Consider the following 21,917-nt stretch of genomic DNA (forward strand, 5'->3'; position numbering starts at 1 on the left):
TATTGTGGCAGTGTGGCAAGGAAAGGGTGTATTTCCTTGGCTCACCCTGCAGAAGCTCTCACCTGCTTCTTAAGTAATGAGGCAGGAGGGAAGGGAGGTGTATATGAGATGGAGACTCAGTCTAATGTGGGCTCTTCCTAGGAGACAGCATGTGGGCTGTAGGGAAGAGACAGAGCCTGCTGAGGAGTACACAGCCCGAGCTATGAGTGGCTCAAAGAGTGACATGAATTGTGAGTAGAAGGTTGCAGGGGACATATGTATAACCGGCTGAGGGAAGCTCAGCGGTTGTTAGTCAGGACAAGCTGATCTGTTTAGTCAGTGACCAGACGGTCTAGGATTTTGTTTTGTTCCTGCTTTTTATTTATTTCTTTCCCTGCAACCTGTCTAATAAAATTGGCAAGGTGCCAGATTTGCATTATAAGCGTTTGTTTGCTGGTTCATTGAGAAGAAACGCATCCTGTGGCATGGTCCAGGACGATCCCAGAGCTAATCCCCAAGGCAGATCGTCACAATATATATATATATATATATATATATATATATATATATATATATATATATTGGGAAATCTTTTTTTATCCATTTCAGACTGAAGTTTAAGCCAGATGGCTTTATGGGCCGAGTTGAAAAGGCAGGCAGATCTGGAGCCAAACCAGACTATTTTTGCTGAGATATCTGCAAGGAGTCCTGTAGCCATTTTGATTAAGGGAAAGGACTCCAGAATTGTATCTCTAGGGGTACCTAAGGAGATGTAGTATTCTATCTCATTAAAACCAGATGAACATATTACGTACTTCTGATGTGGCCGCTACATTGGTTCTAATAGTACAAGCAGATGACTCCCGAACAAATTTGAGTAAATCTTCCGTTATTTATCCATGAAATCTCTCAATTGTGAGGAATCCTCAATAGGAATCGGAGTTATTTTGAAAATTTTTGCAACCTGGACATCAAAATTTGTGATGGTCTCCCATATTTTTAAGTCCATAGGATTGAATGGGCATTTTTTTGTACGTCAGTCCACTCTTTACAGATCAATTTTTTTAAGGTAGGATTTATTAATTAATTTTTTTGCTTTAAGGCTCCTAAACATTTATTTGTGGAAAGTCTTTGTTTGGACAACCTCCTCAATGGCCATACTGTCTCTAATGGCTGACAATTGGGTGTCAATATCGGTAGAGTTAAAGTAGTATTCATGTGCAACCTTTTCTATGCCAAAATCTTCTCTCTCTCATCTTCTTCTAGTTCTATGTCAGAGAAAACCTAAGTCTGTAAGGGGATGCCAGAATCTGAAAAAGAATCAACAGCAATTCTTGGTAGTTTTTTCCCATTTACCTGATGTCACATCAGGGCAGGGTTAACTGCAGCCCTGAACTGACTTGCACTCTCTGTCTCTGCCTTTTGGGGTGCCCTTCTCATTAATAGAGTGACCCCAACCATGGTGCCATTCCCCACACTACTAAAGTTTAGCAAAGTTAAAATAACAAACAATGTATGGAAGTCAAGGAAAAGGTCAGGGCACAAAAAAGCATGTAAAGCAGAAGTCAAATACACAACACAAATGGGCAGGAACAAACACTGGTGAATGAAGTATAAGCTACAATCCCAAGCAAAGGCCTAAAGAGGTACTCTTATGTCCCCAGGATAGGGGATAAGTGTCTGAGCTCGGGGAGTCTGGCCGCTGAAATCCCCTGTTATCTCCTGCACGCACCAGGTAATCCGCATACACGGAGCAATCTTTGCTCCATGCTGAATTACTGGCTTCCACAGCCTGATACACAAACGCTGTATCTCTGTCTCTTTCATAGACATGAATGGCGGGGGCGGGACAACCATGGCTGCTCCGAAGCCTAGCACAGCCGGTGTTCTAAATATAAATGTTCAGAACGCCAGGGTGTCAGGCCAGAGATCACGGGGGACCCAGCTGTTAAACCTCCTGCGATCAGACATCTTTTCCCCTATCTTTTGGATAGAGGGTTAAGATGTCTAGTACCGGAGTACCCCTTTAAGGCTGAGCAGGGATCTATAAATCCTGCCTCTTGGAGTGTGAGGGCCAATGCCAGAGCTGATTGATCCAGCGTCTGCTGCTCTTGAGCAGCTAGAGCGCAGCATGTGATGCCTGCCAAGTGTGAATGTTACAGTACCCACCCCTTTTGCAAGGGGCCTCAGGATCCTCAATATCACCTCCCTCTAATTCAGAAATCAGCTGACACATTAACGGTCCCCAGAGCAATTTTGCCAGGCTTAAAGGAGGAACTCCGCTGCTCAGTGTTTGGAACAAACTGTTTCACTGGAGCAGGTGCCGGGAGCTCGTGACGTCATAGCCCTGCCCTCTCACGACATCACACCCACCCCCTCAATGCAAGTCTATGGGAGGGGGCGTGACGGCTGTCACGTCCCCTCCCATAGACTTGCATTGAGGGGTCGGGCATGACATCATGAGGGGGCAGAGCTATGACGTTACGAGCTCCCGGCACCAGTGTTCCAAACGCTGAGCAGCGGAGTACCCCTTTAAAGTTCAGAGTTGCAGGAAATAACTGTGCGCCCAAGTGGCCTCCCTGATGACCACCTGGCCGTAGACACTTAATACAGGACCTGATGAAGTGACCATCCTCTCTGCAGTAGAAATGTAGGGGGAGATTTATCAAAACATGTCCCGAGGCAAAGTTGCTGAGTTGCCCATAGCAACCAGATTGCTTCTTTCATTTTTGAAAAGGGCATCTGAAAAATAAAAGAAGCAATCTAATTGGTTGCTATGGGCAACTCAGCAACTTTTCCTCTGGACAGGTTTTGATAAATCTCCCCCAAAGTCCCTTGCTCCAACATATTCTCTTGTGTTCCTCTGGGGTCAAGCTGGAAACTAACTGCATGTATTCCACCGCAGGCGCAGGTGGGTAAATGAGCAACATTGAAAAAACAGACAGAGGGCAACAGGGACATCATAATCCCAACTCTCTGGGCTTCAGTACCTGAAAAGAAGGGTCTAAAATGAAAATAGAATTAGCAACTTTTGCAAAAGGCCCCCGAACGCCTTCCAGTTTCCAGAAAAACAGTCAGGGAGATTAAAGGGGTACTCCACTGGAAAACATTTTGTTTTAAATCAACTGGTGCCAGAAAGTTAAACAGATTTGTAAATTACATCTATTAAAAAATCTTAATCCTTCCAGTACTTATCAGCTGCTGTTATGATCCACAGGAAGTTCTTTTCTTTTTGAATTTCCTTTCTGCCTTACCACAGTGCCCTCTGCTGACAGCTCTGTCCATTTTAGGAACTGTCCAGAGTAGGAGCAAATCCCCATAGAAAACCTATCCTGATCTGGACAGTTCCTAAAATGGACAGAAGTGTCAGCAGAGAGCACTGTGGTCAGACAGAAAGGAAATTCAAAAAGAAAATAACTTCCTGTGGAGCATAACAGCAGCTGATAAGTACTGGAAGGATTAAGATTTTTTTTTATAGAAGTAAGTTACAAATCTGTTTAACTTTCTTGCACCATTTGATTGAAAAAAAGTGTTTTCCAGTGGAGTACCCCTTTAATTTGCAGTTCCAACTTCGCTCCTGGTCACAAATTTTCTCAGTTAAGTCCTTAACTAAGTCTTCGTTTGAGATGTCTTGTGCTAATTTATTTTCTTATCTTATTTCTGGACCAGATTAGTAAGGTTCTGCATTTGGCCCACCAGAGCTCTCGTGGGGTTCATGTCTGTTCTAATAAAATCAAAGACGGTAAGGCTCATGATCCTGTCACGTCAGTTCATGCATAAGGAGGTGGGCCCTGTCCCTGCCTTTTAGCGTGCCCACACCTCCTTACTGGTCACAAAGAAGAGGTCAAATACACAATGCAAACGGGCAGTAATGACATATGAGCTAAAATCACAAGAAAAGGCTAGAGGCTGCACAAGGACCTAAATATCCCTCCTTTAATGGTGTGAAAGCTGACGCCGGAGATGATTTGCCAGGTACCTGCAGCTTCTGAGTGGCCAGAGTACAGAATGTGATGCCTGACCAGGTGTGACTATTACACCTGTATATAGAGACATACAGATACAATGTAAAACACCTTTTCATATGATGGTGAGCGATAATTTGCTCTCTACAGAGATGTATAGCACTTTTCAGGAGAAGCACTGTGTGTTTCTGTAGCAGCTGGTCAGCTGATTTCTGATCATGTGAGACACAACATGGACATAATCCCAATGTAATGCAGCTCACATGTAGCACACAAGCGCTGGCATTATATAAGCTCACTCTGGCTTGAGCACAGCCCTTTTGTGGCATTGTATGAAAGAGGACATATAGGGGGAGATTTATCTCCCCCATACTGATTTGGTGAAACTTTAAAGGGGTTATCCCCCATAAGGTGATTTTAGTGCATACCTGCCAGGCTATCTGGGTATTTCCTGTTCGAATTTGGTCTCTTAAACTACACATCCCATAGTTCCATGCTTGTGTGAAGTTACATTCCTCCCTCTCACACATCAGCCACCCCACCCATTGCAGCACAAATAAGCTCAAAAGATCAGTGTTTCCTAATCAGGGTGCCTATACCCTGTCGCTCCACCCATTGAAGCAGGACTGGCTCCCTTTGCACTTCTGACTAGTGATGTCATGTCTCGACTCATTGTAACCTGGAAAATCCCAAGACCTGAGTAATTTTGTATGCTGTTAGAAATAAATATTGGGGCGAATATCACAGAAGAATTGTGAGACCACCGTCACACACAGGTACAGACACTATATTATGAACTACACTAACTTTACAGCCCCTGTAGCATAGTCAAATTTAAAAAAAATCCTGGAATACCCCTTTAAAGCTATCTTCCCACGACAGATATTCCTAGCTGAATTTCCTCAAGAACTGACATGTTTCATTTTGCTGTCCCCTCAAAATATCTCAACACATGGTCATTAATGTCTAAACTTTGGTAAAAAAAAAAAAAAGTGAGTACACTTCCATGTAGAAATGTCCAAATTGGGTCCAGTTAGTAATTTTTCCCTCCACTATGTCATGTGTTATTGCTCTTACACTTTCTGCCACTCAAGTTCAACATGGCATCTTATGGCAAGGAACTCTCTGATAGTCTGGAAAAAAGAATCATTGCTCTACATAAAGAAAGCCTAGGCTATAGGAAGATTTTCAAGGCCCTGAGACTGAGCTGCAGTAGTTTCCCTCAGAACAGGCCTTGCCATGGTTGACCAAGGAAGTTGAGTGAACTTGTTCAGCGTCATATCCAGAGGTTGTCTTTGGTAAATAGACGTATGAATGCTGCCACCACTGCAGCAGAGGTTAAAGGAGTTGGGGGCCTGTCAGTGCTCAGACCATATGCAGCACACTGCATGGCTGTTGGTCTAGAAGGAAACCTCTTCTAAAGATGAAGCACAAGAAAGCACACAAACAGTTTGCTGAATCATGTCCTATGGTCCGATGACACCACAGATAAACTTATTTGGTTTAGATGGTGTCAAGTGTGTGTGACAGTTATCAGGTGAGGAGTACACAAAAACAAGTATCTGGAATACAGTCATGCATGGTGGTGGGAGAGTCATGGTCTGGGGAGTGCTCTTGGCATTGAGGAGCTACAGTAGAAATGTAAATTGAAGTGCAATTAACTATACACTAGTATTTTGGGCTTTACCTACTGGGGATGTACACGGTTACATTGCTCAAAATAATGCTTGTAGTTAGACATTTCCCCTGCCTCAGAAGACGCAGTGAAAATGTAGCATTGCATGACTGCTAAGGGGAACCTGTCACATTGTATGCGTCTTCAATCGGTCTGGCTTCAAGGAGAACGCTAGCTCCACGTGGTGCAGAATACAAAAGGAATAGAGATCAGATAAAATCGAGATAATTTATTTCCCAAGATGCAACGCGTTTTGATGCAGGAAAGCAGCTTCGTCAGATACCTGGAGGGCAGCGGATACATTACCTCTTGATGCGCTTACCATTGTTGTGTATGTTACACAACCAAATCTGGTGAGCTGCTGTCTTATTTCACTTTTATACTGTTTATCTCTCTTTTATCACACCAAGAAGAGCTCTCCTTTTTCTCCTCTTTAGAACATTGTATGCGTAGTCTGTTCTACATGCCTCACTTAATTGATCTATTGATTTGTGTTACTCTTCATTTAGTGAATAAAGTCAATGACGTCCATGCTAGGGAGTCCAGTGTGTGATCCATTTTTGATTAGTACTCTGCATTGGCCTCTTAAGAATAGAAAGAACAGGGATATCAATAAATATTTGACAAGTTAAACTGCTTTCCCCCATATATATTAATCTTTTCAGCTTTTCACATCCTATAACATGATGGTAATAGATTAGATAGCATTTTCATGGTGACAGGTTACATAGTTACATAGTTAGTACGATTGAAAAAAAGACATACGTCCATCAAGTTCAACCAGGGAATTGAAGGGTAGAGGTGTGGCACGATATTGGGGAAGGGATTTTATATTTCTTTATGAGCATTAATGTTATTTTGTTCCAGGAATGTATCTAACCCTGTTTTAAAGCTGTTCGATTTCCCTGCTGGGACCAGTTCCTGAGGTAGACTGTTCTATAAGTTCACAGTTCTTATGGTAAAGAAGGCGAGTCGCCCCTTGAGACTAAACTTTTTCTTCTCCAGATGGAGGGAGTGCCCCCTTGTCCTTTGGGGGGGGGGGTTTAACCTGGAACAGTTTTTCTCCATATTTTTTGTATGGGCCATTAATATACTTATATACATTTATCATATCCCCCCCCTTAAAAGTCTCTTCTCAAGACTAAACTCCTTTAATCGCTCCTCATAACTAAGATGTTCCATGCCCCATATTAGTTTAGTCGCGCGTCTCAGCACCCTTTCCAGCTCCACAGTGTCCCTTTTATGGACTGGTGCCCAAGACTGAACAGCATATTCCAGGTGAGGCTGTACCAATGCTTTATAAAGGGGGAGTATTATGTTCCTGTCCCTCGAGTCCATGCCTCTTTTTATACATGACAATATCCTGCTGGCCTTGGAAGCAGCAGCCTGACATTGCATGCTATTCTGTAGTCTGTGATCTACAAGTACACCTGTCAGACGTCTATGAGGGACAGTATCAAACGCTTTAGCAAAATCCAGAAACACTATATCCACAGCCATTCCTCTGTCAAGGCTTCTACTCACTTCTTCATAAAAGCAAATTAGATTGGTTTGACAACTTCCATCCTTAGTAAACCCATGCTGGTTATCACTTATAATACTATTATCCCCTATATATTCCTGTATGTAATCCCTTATAAGTCCTTCAAACAATTTACCCACAATGCACGTTAGACTTACCGGTCTATAGTTTCCTGGGGAAGACCTAGAGCCCTTTTTGAAGATTGGCACCACATTCGCCTTGCGCCAGTCCCTTGGCGCAATACCAGACACCAGTGAATCTCTAAATATCTAAAAGGTTTTCCCTTTAGTACCCAGCTAAGTAAGGTCTGCAACTTCCTACTGAGCTGAGTCACTCTTTCAAAGCGGCTATCTGGGACCCCTAACGGTTTTCACTAGATAACCCTTTTAGGTGTTAAAGATGCCATTATGACCTTCCAGGGTTAAGACATAAGTTCTGGTGACTTCCAGTTTCCAAAGTTTTCATTGTTTATTAACTCGAAATAACTAAACACTATAATAGACCTATTTCATGCACATTTCATTGAACAAAACTGAAGGTATAGGTCTCACATATACAGTAATACGGCTAAACAATGGTGAAGCAGGGATGTAAAATAGAAAAAAAAGAATCCAACAACTCCATTTTCCATATCTACCCAGAAACTCCCAGACACAGATAAAATAACCCCATATTTTATTTCCCTGTAAAATCACCTGGTTTTATGGTCAGAATTTTATTACTTTAGGATGACTAAGAATAGAAGTCCAGCTGATAAGTAAGATAAGGATGGATTGCTTTACAAGATATTTTCTATTTTAGGCAGATATCAAGGTGTTTGACATCATCATGTACCATTGTACATATAATTTACCCATACTATTTATATTTTAAGATACAGTTGCATACTGTTAGATATTTATTATTGCTGGTTTCACATTGCATTTTTGGTAAATAAAATAAAAAAATGTCATTGTTGAACTCCGTGAGGGACTTGGGCGTTCACCCATCAGAACACAAAATGGATTTGAAAAAAGCAACAAAAATGCACAGAATGAACACAGCCTAAATCACTAGGAATGTAAACATATCCAAATTGATGTGTATTCATCTTTAGAAATAGCTACATTTCCCTGTAAAATCACCTGGGTTTTATTGTCAGAATTTTATTACTTTAGGATGACTAAGAATAGAAGTCCAGCTGATAAGTAAGATAAGGATGGATTGCTTTACAAGATATTTTCTATTTTAGGCAGATTTCAAGGTGTTTGACATCATCATGTACCATTGTACATATAATTTACCCATACTATTTATATTTTAAGATACAGTTGCATACTGTTAGATATTTATTATTGCTGGTTTCACATTGCATTTTTGTTAAATTAAAAAAAAAAAATTTTTCATTGTTGAACTCAGTGAGGGTCTTGAGGACAGTGAGGGTTACAGTGTTTGAACTTGTATAAAATCCCATAATTTCCATAGTAGGATACTTAGATACAAACTTGTACTTTATAGGTTATACTCAAAATAACCTCCTTAGTAAGTGTGCTAGAACAAATTCTTTAAGTTGAGAAGTCATTGAGGAGGCTTCAGGGCATTTGATACTGTAAGGCTCCATTATTATCATGCTGTCATGAGAAAAAAAATACATGTATGATACTAAAATGAAGGTATAATAACAGATTATAAGAATTGTAAAGCCTATGAATCAGGCTAAGTACAATCTGTCCATCCACCACATCCAGTTTTAGAAGACATATTAAATGGTACCTATCATTTTTAATAAAAATTTATATGTTATAGATAAGCCTATTTGAATAAATTTTCTAATATACTTCTTAATACATTTTGTAAAATGTATGCTATGTGTTAAATTAACCCTAAAAGTTTGGCTACCAGGGGTCTTCCTTCTGGTCCTGCCTGCAGTTCTGCTTGTGGGACCTGAGCTCAGCACAGTGTATAGAGCTGAATCATTCAGCTTCCTAATTTTTTGAGCTGAGCTAGACTGTAAGGTAATAATGCCTGCAATGCGTAGTACTGATATTGTGCTAAATATTTCAGCTCCCTTTGCAAGCTACTGTGCAGATCTGACACACTGTAGAGTTCAGTGCAAAGAGCTGAGGAGGAGAGGGGATGCGATCTGAGCCAATCAAAGCCGATCTCACACTAAACTGCTCTTGGCTGAGTGTAGCAGAGTGAGGGAGGAAGTTCTCCCCAGCAGGGCTTTAGATGATGTCACCCCTGATGGGGAACGCCCCTTCCCAGTCTGTGGAGCTGACTTAGTCTGAGTAGAAGATACAGAACAAAATCAAGGTAGAAAGCTAAAAAAAAATAAAATAAAGACAGGGGGTGGTTTATCATGATGGAGGAGTAAACTGGGAGTGTTTTAAAAAAATGTATCAAGATCATGACAGATACTCTTTAAATTGCCAGAACATATGTATATGAATTATATTATAACATTTGGGTTACATTTCCCCCCTCATGCCCCCCCCCCCCCCAAACTATGCTACCTTTGCTGCTCCTTGCTATCCTAAAAATCAACACATTTCCAAATAAGAGAGTTCTGTTTGCTTTGAATATTTAGCATTACCTATTGGTTACAGTGTTTGAACTTGTATAAAATCCCATAATTTCCATAGTAGGATACTTAGATACAAACTTGTACTTTATAGGTTATATTCAAAATAACCTCCTTAGTAAGTGTGCTAGAACAAATTCTTTAAGTTGAGAAGTCATTGAGGAGGCTTCAGGGCATTTGATACTGTAAGGTTCCAATATTATCATGTTGTCATTGAATCAGATTCTCAGAAACAGAAACCTGCAAGATAATGACTAAAGTGACGTGACTGAGGATTCAAGCTTGTTGGTATGATGTCAGGTACTTAACTTCCTCAAAAATTCCCATAATAATGTTCCAGTTGCTTCCTGGGTGTAAACTTTTCAGGTAACTCCACCTATTTCCTTTACTATGATAAATACAAATAAACTTAAAAAATATATATATATATATATCTAAGCACCATTTGACAGAGATAGAGACTTCTAGACAGCAACACAGCACCCCAAAATTCCCATTTCAGAACATACAGTGTGCTCAAGATGCTTTCCACACTTGTCCAAGTAAGCTTTTCAAAGATATTTCAACAATTTTCTTAAGTCTTTTTTCATGCTGTTTTGTATGTGTAGATTTATAGGAAAAATAGCTTTACTTTGCTGCTTTTAATTTGCTGCAGAATTTCAATTGTAAATGTTACTTATATTGTTGTATATTTGGTACATATAAGTATGTATATATTATTTATATGTTTACTATAGCATAAATTATTTCAGTTTCTATTATTTTTTTTATTCTCTACCTCAATCCACCAGTTGAGTTATTATAAAGAATATATAAGAGTCTTGCATTATCATGTTAATGATGATGATTATTATTTATTTGTTAATAACTGTGATAACACAAAAATGTCACACAAAACTGCAGTCTTAAAGCTAATTGAATTCCAGTTTGAAATCACATCTTTCCATCACCTTTACTGTTAGCCATTTATTTACTACTTTTCTATGTTCTGTTAATATTTCGAAATGGAGGTTATTTACTAAGTTTAAATGAAATAATTGAGATTTCTTAATTGTATACACATACATTTAAAATAGCTTTACAATATTAGCATCAACTGTTTTTTACAAGCAATATAAAAAAGGAGAATCCATTGAATAGCAATGCGCGAAAGCAAATTTCTGATATATAATAAAGAAAATTCTGAAGGTTTTCTTGTACATATTAAATCATTGCAGTTTACTGAATCTTTTTAATTATACCACATACATGTTGCAGGATGAATATAAATTTAATATAGAAATAAGCTACTAAGAAAAAGCACAGTTTGTGAAAGTCAGTCACCCTCTAGTGGTTTATCATGCAGTACACCCTATTAAAGCTTTTCAGGACAATGCTTGGATGGCAAACACAGTACATTTCAGGTATTTATAAGGCAGTTTTTTCAGGCATATTTCATTTGTACAAAAATTTTAAAAAGTCCGTATTTTTAACATTGATGTGCTCTATATAAGTCTATGGGGAAAGTGGTTGTTTGTGAGATTTATCAAAATCTGTGCAGGGGGAAAGTGAAACAGTTGCCCATAGCTACCAATCAGATCACTTCTTTTATATTTTAAAGACAGTGAAGGAGGAGAAAATCGGAAGCTGAGATCGTGCTGTTGCAGAAAGGTTCAAGGATACTGGTGGAAGTCTTAAATTCTTTTATTCTATTCACACAACGCGTTTCTGGATATTAATAATCTTTTCTTCAGGCGTGATCGCGCCTGAAGAAAGGATTATTAATATCCAGAAACGCGTTGTGTGAATAGAATAAAAGAATTTAAGACTTCCACCAGTATCCTTGAACCTTTCTGCAACAGCACGATCTCTGCTTCCGATTTTCTCCTCCTTCACTGTCTCTCACACGCCGGTGGATCCAGCGTGGGAAGCCGCAGCAGTTGCTACTTTAAGCCCACATCAGCGTTGTGCCTGGAATATGCACAACCCGACCAGGTGAGTGCGTTCCTCACTCACCCACATTATCCGACCTGGTCTGGAAGATCGCACACAGAAGGGCTCTGTTGCCTTTTGTTTTATATTTTAAAGGCCTTTTCAAAAAGTTAAAGAAGCAATCTGATTGGTTGCTATGGGCAACTGGTCATCTTTACTTTGAACAGGTTTTAATAAATCTCCCCCAATATGTTTAAATATGGTTGCAGTTATACAGCCATGTAATTAAATGCCATGTAACTTATTTATGCGGCTGTAGAAAATGCGCCATATTGTGTGCACACACAACCACTTTCCCATTCACTTACATTGAGCACATTAATGTTATGAATGTGAATGTGATTTTGCAGACCCTTTTTTTGCAAATGAAATACACCTAAAAAATACTGGGTGAACATAACCATAGCTAACCAACACTTAAAGGCTAAAAATGCAAAGGCAATTTGTCAGCTCTCCTGTCTGTTTTATTAAATACTTGCATTCTGCATAAAATAATAGTTCTGGAGCACTTTGCATTAGAACTCTGAGTTGTCCTGTTCTTCTTCTATTCTTCCTTAATAAAGTGACAGATATGTGTGTTAGTATTCCCAATGTCAATAAAGTGTCTTTGTACACAGTCACTGTCTAATCAATACTGTGGATAATGAAGTAATGTCATAATATATAGTTTTATGTGAATTATTTAAGTATTTACTAAAAAAAAAAAAAAAGATAGAGCTGACAGCTTTATATGCTATGCATCTCCTATATTTATTAACATAAAGATGAAAGGTAATGTGTCCACCAGCAAATATTCTAGTTACAATGTTTCTCTTCTAGAAAACCAAGAAATTTCATGAACTATCAAGACATATTCACAAGTCAGCTGTGAAAGGTAAATCCTATATTAAATTCAAAACATCCTATGCAGTGTCCTTAAAGTGTACCTGTCATTAGTAAAAATCGTTTTATATAATGTAGCTAATACCATTAAATGTATATTTGTAATATACAATGGGTAAAAAATGTGTATATATTTGGGTGAAAAAATGCTGTCCCTGCAACTATTGCCTGTGTGTCTTTATGAGGAGACCAAATACAGGAAAGGAGGGCAGGACAAGCAGGGCTCTGTGGAGGATCTTGGCTTGTCAATCATCCAGATGTGTAAGCCAGGAGTATGTCACAGAGCCTCAGTGTGCAGAGCCCTGCTTGTCCTCAGTGTACAGAGCCCTGCTTCTCCTTAGTGTACAGAGTCCTGCTTGTCCTCAGTGTACAGAGCCCTGCTTGTCCTCAGTGTACAGATCCCTGCTTGTCCTCAGTGAACAGAGCCCTGCTTCTTCTTAGTGTACAGAGTCCTGCTTCTCCTCAGTGTACAGAGCCCTGCTTCTCCTCAGTGTACAGAGCCCTGCTTGTCCTCAGTGTACAGATCCCTGCTTGTCCTCAGTGTGCAGTCCTGCTTGTCCTCAGTGGACAGAGCCCTGCTTGTCCTCAGTGCCCAGAGCCCTGCTTGTCCTCAGTGTACAGAGCCCTGCTTGTCCTCAGTGTACAGAGCCTTGCTTGTCCTCAGTGTACAGAGCCCTGCTTGTCCTCAGTGTACAGAGCCCTGCTTGTCCTCAGTGCCTAGAGCCCTGCTTGTCCTCAGTGTACAGAGCCCTGCTTGTCCTCAGTGCCTAGAGCCCTGCTTGTCCTCAGTGTACAGAGTCCTGCTTGTCCTCAGTGCCCAGAACCCTGCTTGTCCTCAGTGCCTAGAGCCCTGCTTATCCTCAGTGTACAGAGCCCTGTTTGTCCTCAGTGTACAGAGCCCTGCTTGTCCTCAGTGCCCAGAGCCCTGCTTGTCCTCAGTGTACAGAGCCCTGCTTGTCCTCAGTGTACAGAGCCCTGCTTGTCCTCAGTGTACAGAGCCCTGCTTGTCCAGCCACACTTCCTGTATTTGGACTTCTCACAGAGATACACAGACAATAGCTGTAGGGACAAAAATATACACATTTTTTTTAACCAAAGTATGTTACAAATGTACATATAATGTTGTTTTTTACATTATATAAAAGTTTTTGCTAATGACCTGTACACTTTAAAACGGAACTTCATTTAATACTTATATTACATGGCCAGATTGATGGTAACACACTGACCATATACAAAGTTTTATTAAGCACAAATAAAACAAACCATGCTTCGTGAGTATACAATTGAACAATGGGTTCTTGGATTATATACATATCTTTAATTACTTATTATGATATATTTATTTTTAGTGGTTATTGGAAACCAGGTGGAGGACACAGTCACCAGCAGTTTTGCATCATTTATCAATGGGATGCGCCCTGAGCATCTGTCTGATGTTGTCTGCCACAGAAGTAAACGCATGATACTGGACAACATTGGCGTGGGGTTGATTGGAAGCACAACACATGTTTTTGACGTTGTGCTGAAATACTGCCAGGTAAATTAATATCAATGTCCTGTATGGTTACACTTCGTTATCATTAGAAGGAACCAATAATAAAGGTGAAATCAGATTGTAGGTACTGCAATGTAGATACACAATTTCCTTCTGCTTTAATAGATCATTATTGCTGTATATATTGCTTCCTGAGCTTAAGTTATAAAGCAACAACAGGTGAAATATCCCTAGAGACATTGGCCCTCATTTACCATTGTAAACCTTATTTGTTTTGTCGGGTTGTGTGCCAGAACTTGCGCCAAAAATTGTGTCTGCACCAGAATTTGCTCCAAAAAATTTAAAAACCCGATCAACTCCATTTTACTCAGAAAACCCGAAAAAGGGGTGTGGCTGCCAGGAAAAGAGTGCATATCCACCGAAAAGGAGGTGTGTTCCCAAAATATAAAAAAAATAACATATTTACTAAAGTTTCCAGAGGAAAAGTTATGTCCTTGTTATTAATAACCTTGGATAGTTGTATTTTATCATATTGATATAGTGTTGGTTATATTGCTGTTTATATTGTATTTTAGAACCTGCATATCTCCTCTTATGGTAGCCCTGCCCTCTGTTCAGTCTACGGCAAAAAAGGTTTAACGCTGTCACCAACCCTTGCAGCTTATGTTAATGGTGTTGCTGTAAGTATATATATATATATATGAAAAATATATATGGTAAAAGCAAATATTAACACAATAAAAAGTATAAATGATGTAACATTAGTCATAAAGCTGAAGAAGAACTAGGCTTGTAAACATAATGGGGGAGTTTTATCAAAACCTGTTAAAAGAAAAAGTTGCCCAGTTGTCCATAGCAACCAATCAGATTGCTTCTTTCATTTTGCAGAGGCCTTGTTAAAAATGAAAGAAGCAAGCTGATTGGTTGCTGCGGGCAACTGGGCAACTTTTACTTTGCACAGGTTTTGATAAATCTTCCCAAATATCCTTATTTACACAGGCACACTCCATGGACTTTGATGATACATGGCACCCTGCCACTCACCCATCGGGTGCTGTGCTTCCTGCAATCCTGGCACTCTCTCAGTTGCTTTCACATGACAAAAGAGTCACCGGGAATGATCTCCTGACAGCTTTCAATGTGGGGATAGAAATACAAGGAAGGCTTATGAGTTTTTCTAGTGAAGCAAAGAGTATTCCAAAAAAGTGAGTACATAGCGCCACTGAATGCATAGTCACTACTGCTTAAAAGGGTACTCCGCCCCTAGATATCTTATCCTCAATTCAAAGGATAGGGGATAAGATGTCTAATCGTGGAGGTCCCGCCACTGGGACCCCACGTTCTCTGTGCTGCAACCGGTGTTCGTTTAGAACGTTGGGTGTGAGCAGCGGGGTTGTGAAATCACTGCCACGCCCCCTCAATGAAAATCTATAGGAGGGGGAAAGACAGCCAAGGGGGCATGGCCATGATGGAACAAAATGTTCTGAACGCTGGGGAAGCGGAGTACCCCTTTAAGAAAATTATTTTATAAAGGAACTAATTTACAAAATTATGTTTCCTCAAAACAGGTTTCATCCACCTTCTGTTGTTGGCACCATGGGAAGTGCAGCAGCCTCAGCCAAACTACTTTCATTAGACAAAGATCAATGCACCCATGCCTTGGCTATTGCAGCTTCTCTTGCAGGTGCTCCAATGGCAAATGCTGCCACTCTAGCTAAACCATTACACATTGGCAATGCAACTAGACTAGGCCTTGAGGCTGCAATTCTGGCTGCTAATGGTATGGAGGCAAACTCTCTTATACTAGACGATGTGCCTGGCTGTTCAGGTTTTAGTGCATTTTATGGTGACTATAAGCCTAAGGCTCTCCTTTCACCAGGAAAGCATTATGAGTTTCTTCTTGAGAAACAAGACATTGCTTTCAAGTCTTTCCCAGCACATTTAGGAATGCACTGGATTGCTGATGCTGCTGTCTCTGTGAGAAGCAGGTTTGAAGAACAGTATGACTCATTTAACCCATCCGCCATTCAAACTATTGTACTCAGAATTCCAGTCTCTAAATACATTAATAGACCCCACCCTGATTCAGAACACCAGGCTCGTCACTCCTTCCAGTTTAATGCCTGCACTGCTCTACTGGACGGTGAAGTCAACATCAGTTCGTTCAATGAAGACAGAATGTTTCGTAAGGACATCCATAATCTCCTAAGCAAAGTAGTAGTGGAACATCCAGAGGACAATGAAGCCAACTTTGACAAGATGTATGGAGAAGTGTCCCTGCTGCTTAAAAATGGTGACATGATTACTGGAAAATGTGACACTTTTTATGGGCACTGGAGAAAACCTCTAAGCCGAGAATCTCTACTAAAGAAATTCTTATCCAATGCTGGAAATGTCCTACAGGAAGACCAGATTCAAGGTGTAATTCAAATGGTGGAAAATCTAGAAAGTGTCACAGATAGCTCACAGTTACCACTTTTGCTCCAATAAATCCAGAAATGTATTTTTATTGCAATATTTCATAGCTGAAAAGTAAAAAGCAAAAATGTACTACACAGGTATATAATAAGGTGCAGAGGTTATTCGATAGTAAATAGTGCCCTAGAAAAAAATTAAGTGGAGGCGAAGAAGGAAAATTTGACCCTTACAGAGGTGCTGCTAGTTCCAGAGTAATGTAGATGCCAACCAGAAGTATTGGTAAAAAACACCAGAGTGGTTTATTAGAGCATAAGAGGACAATGAAGTACACAGATGACGCATTTCGGGGAGCCACCCCCTTCCACACTGATCTGAGGAAGGGGGTGGCTCCCCCGAAACGCGTCATCTGTGTACTTCATTGTCCTCTTATGCTCTAATAAACCACTCTGGTGTTTTTTACCAATACTTCTGGTTGGCATCTACATTACTCTGGAACTAGCAGCATCTCTGTAAGGGTCAAATTTTCCTTCTTCGCCTCCACTTCTATCAGGATCGGATCATTCCCTTCCCTGGGACCCAGGCTCAGCAGCAGTTCCAGCCTTTCTGTCACCCACAGTGTGGGTTATATGCGAATATCTTATTTGCTCAAGGTGAGCGGCCACTACCTAGGGGCAAGTCCTGCCCGTTCACTGTGACTTTGTTTTAATTTGCTATCCCTGTTTAGTGGTAACGCACAAGGCACCTGTGTCGGTCTCTCTTTTTCTCTCCCACTCTCAGGTAGAAAAAGATTAAAGTATTTCTCAGCTACCATATGCAAATATTTATGTAAACCTTTTAAAAAGGATAGTGTACTGTATATATGTCTTGTTTTGAGTATGAATATTTATGCAATTTTATATTTAAGCATTATCATAGTTGTCAGGACAGCTGCCAGACTGGAGATATGAAACAACGTATGAGAAAGTTAGCAACCCATGCGATTTATGAGTTTCTTAGCCGCTCACTGAAAGTTCTCAAAAATGTGAGACATCTCATTATCCTCTATGGGGGTGACCGCCACTGACCGTGAAAGTACAGCTGGCAATAGTTTTTCACTTCACAGTGCTGTTGAATTGCACATTTAAAGGAGTATTCCAGGATCTTTTTTTTTTTTTTGACTGTGCTACAGGGGCTGTAAAGTTAGTGTAGTTCAAATTCCTGTCTACAGTGTTCTGCTGTTTAATATTTGTATCTACTATAATTTAATCAATCATGTAAACTATTTGAGTTATTAAATAAAATATTCTTCATATAGCATATACAATACAGTCTACATTTTTTATAAGTACTTTCTGACAATTTTAGTAACACAAAGGTCTCTTGGACAGTAATTTCACCATATATTTCTAGTAATCTGTCCTTTCTAATGCCATTATAACAGAATCCTCTATTCAAAACATTGTATACTGAAGAAAAACCAGTACAAATATCAATTTTATTCAAATAAAAATATTAACAACACATTATTTAAAATATTATAGGCAGGAATTCCCATACAATGCGAGGCCAGAAGACAAAAGAATAATTATACCGATTATAATCCCAGTGTAAAATGGATACAGCTCATAAAGTGCATATCAATAATAAAGTGCATATAAATAGTAGATTCTTGTCTCTCTACCACTAATATGCCACTTACTCCTATAGAAATCATATACTATTCATGAGCCAATATAGGTCTCACAGAGTGAATCCGCAGTCTCTCTCTCTATATATAGTATCTAGCGCTGTGATGATGTATACATATTTTATATTTATATGTGAAATTATAAATATTCACTATTAATGAGCCAATATAGGTCTCACAGAGTGAATCCGCTGTCTCTCTCTCTATATAGTATCTAGCGCTGTGATGATGTATACACATTTTATATTTATATGTGAAATTATTTTTGTATCACAATCACGTTAAAAATATTTATATGATGATTGTGAGTATGCACTTTTTTAAGGATTAAATGTTGGTGTAACGTGAGTTCTGGTCAGCATGTCATATCTCTATAAATATAGAGGAAACAGCAATAATAGCTGGATATTTTATTAACCTATGGTGAAACTAAGTAAGGTTTTCAACTGAAATGGCATTGAGCATAATAAGTAACATTTCATCATATTTGCAGATAATGACATGCATTGCCAGGTGCCACAGAGCAATAAATTGTAATAAGACATGCACTAGTGGAATTTTATGTATTTTGCACAGGTCACTTTATTGTGATGTACTAAATATATACACTAGTGGTACACATATCATTTATTTAGGGTGATCAGTTGCCAACTCTACTATACCTAGGATATTTGGAAATATAGCACATCACCATATAATGCTGCGGCAGATCAAAACAGTGTGCACATCGTTGAAGTATAGTGGGAGCGCTCGTGTCCGTGGCAGCTAGGAGTATCCTGCGCATGTCTGACAATGTCACTGTCTGAGCATGCACAGAGATACAATGATGCAAGTGGACTCACGCGAGAGTCTCCTGCATCTCTCGAGATGTGTGCCGGATCACATGATCACCACGAGGTGGGCGGAAATGCACGTGGCGTTCTGGAAGTGGGATACAGGCAGATTAGTATATAAGGGAGCAGAGGACAAACAAGTAGTGTGTTCCCTGAAGAAGGAGCCGAAACAGCTGTAGGGGTAGCAGTAGTGAGCAGACACTGATCTACAATGGGTAACATACCAAACACTTTGTAAAATTGGACATTACAGCATTCATGTATATGGTTATAAGTCCACTATACCCTATCTCCATGACTGTGGATTAACTCTTTGAGACCTGTATTGGCTCATGAATAGTATATGATTTCTATAGGAGTAAGTGGCATATTAGTGGTAGAGGGACAAGAATCTACTATTGATATGCACTTTATTATTGACTAGCTGAGTACCCGGCGTTGACCAGTTTTTCCTTCCTAATCCTTGTTGGGGAGGAAAATAAACAACGGAGAAAGCTTTTGACCTCATATCCCGTCCTCATATATTGTTGTCATATCCTAACCCCATATCCCATCCTCATATCCCAACCTCCTATCCCGTCCTCCTATCCCATCCTCCTTTCCCGTCCTCATATCTCGACCTCCTATCCCGACCCGTAATATGTGCACCAGGTATTGAAATATCTCCAGCCGTACAGAAGTTATGTAGGAACATACATTTCCCATTGATTTGCATGGGACTTTTTAACAAAAACCCTGACCCTCACAAATGGGGGTAGTTATGGATTAAATTAACTGTCCTATATTTTAAGTGGACATATAAGTAACATGTGGCCAAGTATTATCGCAATATCTCCAGCTGTTTGGAAGTTATGCAGTAACATATATTTCCCATAGACTTGTATGGGACTTTAACCCCTTAAGGACCCTTGAAGTACACGTACGTCATGACACTCTGGTACTTAAGGACCCATGACGTACGCATACGTCATGGAGAATTCCGTTCCCTGCCGGGTGGGGATCGGACTGGGATGCCTGCTGAAATCATTCAGCAGGCATCCCGTGCAAACGTCCAGGGGGGTCATTAGACCCCCCCATGTCGGCGATCGCGGCAAATCGCAAGCGAATTCACACTTGCGATTTGCGTGATTCCGGGTCATTACGGGTCTATGGTGATCTGGAAGATAAGGGGGATCGTGATTGTCCAAGACACCCACGATCCCCCTGAAGGGATAGGAGTGAGGTGGCAGGGGTGCCACCCCTCCTATCCCTGCTATTGGTGGTCTAGACGCGGCAACCAATAGCAGATCGGGGGCGGGGGGTTACTTTCGTTTTCCCCGTCCTGCCCACCCACAATAGGCGGGGCAGGATGGGGAAACGACGGGGAAGGGCGCCGAAGATCCACTTACCGGTCCGGGCGGGCAACAGATGGGCGGCGACGTAGTGCAGCTGGATCAGACAGAAGCCGGTGAGTTGCCTAGCAACATCTGGAGGGTACAGTTTGAGACCATTATACAGTGGTCTCTAACTGTAGCCCTCCAGATGTTGCAAAACTAAAACTCCCAGCATGCCCAGACAGCTGTTTGGGCATGCTGGAATATGTAATTTTGCAACAGCTGGAGGGCTACAGTTAGAGACCACTATACAGTGATCTCCAAACTGTATTCCTCCAGATCTTGCAAAACTACAACTCCTAGCATGCCAAACAGCTGTTTGCTGTCTGGGCATGCTGAGATTTGTAGTTTTGCAACAGCTGGAGGCCCACAGTTTGGAGATCACTTTGCAGTGTTCTCTAAAACTGTAGCAAAACTGCAAATCCCAGCATGCCCAAACAGCTGTCTCGGCATGCTGGGGTATGCAGTTATGTACCTCCAGCTATTGCACAACTACATCTCCCAGCATGCCCTTCGGCGATCAGTACATGCTGGGAGTTGTAGTTTAGCAACATCTGGAGGCACACTGGTTGGAAAATACTGAGTTAGGTAACAGAACCTAACTGAAGGTTTTTCAACCAGTGTGCCTCCAGCTGTTGCAAAAGTACAACTCCCAGCATGCACGGTCTGTCAGTACATGCTAGGAGTTGGAGGTTTGAAACAGCTGGAGGTTTGCCCCCCCCCCCATGTGAATGTACAAGGTACACTACACTAACACATAATAAAGGGTAAAACACAACATATACACCCCTGTACACTGTCCCCCCCAATAAAAATTAAAAACGTATTGCATGGCAGTGTTTCCAAAACGGAGCCTCCAGCTGTTGCAAAACAACAACTCCCAGCATTTCCAGACAGCCACTGAGTGTCCAGGCATGCTGGAAATTTAACAACAGCTGGAGGCACTCTGCTTGGGAATCACTGGCGTAGAATACCCCTATGTCCACCCCTATGCAATCCCTAACTTAGTCCTCAAATGCGTATGGCGCTCTCTCACTTCGGAGCCCTGTCGTATTTCAAGGAAACAGTTTAGGGCCACATATGGGGTATTTCCGTACTCGGGAGAAATTGCACTACAAATTTTGGGGGGCTTTTTCTCCTTTTACCCCTTATGAAAAGGAAAAGTTGGGGGCTACACCAGCTTGTTAAAGTAAAAAAAATAAAAAATGTTACACTAACATGCTGGTGTTGCACCATACTATTTATTTTTACAAGCAGTAAAAAGAAAAAAAGACCCCAAAAATTTGTAACACAATTTCTGCTGAATACGGAAATACCCCATATGTGGGCGTAAAATGCTCTGCAGACGCACAACAAGGCTCAGGAGTGAGAGCACACCATGTACATTTGAGGCCTAAATTGGTGATTTGCACAGGGGTGGCTGATTTTACAGTGGTTCTGACATAAACGCAAAAAAAGAAATACCCACATGTGACCCTATTTTGGAAACTACACCCCACATGTAATGTAAGGTGTCTGACAGATTTTTGGAACAGTGGTACGTGAAAATGAAAAATTAAATTTTTCATTTGC

General features: G+C 40.6%; 1 protein-coding gene across 1 annotated transcript in view; it reads left to right on the forward strand.

The window, feature by feature from the left end:
- LOC130291896 (cis-aconitate decarboxylase-like) overlaps positions 1-16,674 on the forward strand; it is a 34,524-nt gene extending 17,850 nt beyond the window's left edge. Inside the window, exons 2-7 of the mRNA XM_056541329.1 lie at positions 2,811-2,890; positions 12,495-12,549; positions 13,910-14,097; positions 14,631-14,735; positions 15,055-15,260; positions 15,624-16,674. Coding sequence (XP_056397304.1) covers positions 2,811-2,890; positions 12,495-12,549; positions 13,910-14,097; positions 14,631-14,735; positions 15,055-15,260; positions 15,624-16,545 — 1,556 coding nt within the window. The 3' untranslated portion in view covers positions 16,546-16,674. The remainder of the gene's footprint in view (positions 1-2,810; positions 2,891-12,494; positions 12,550-13,909; positions 14,098-14,630; positions 14,736-15,054; positions 15,261-15,623) is intronic.
- The last annotated feature ends 5,243 nt before the right edge of the window (positions 16,675-21,917 follow it).

This window comes from Hyla sarda, chromosome 9, assembly GCF_029499605.1.
Source record: "Hyla sarda isolate aHylSar1 chromosome 9, aHylSar1.hap1, whole genome shotgun sequence".
In the NCBI taxonomy this organism is placed as follows: domain Eukaryota; kingdom Metazoa; phylum Chordata; class Amphibia; order Anura; family Hylidae; genus Hyla; species Hyla sarda.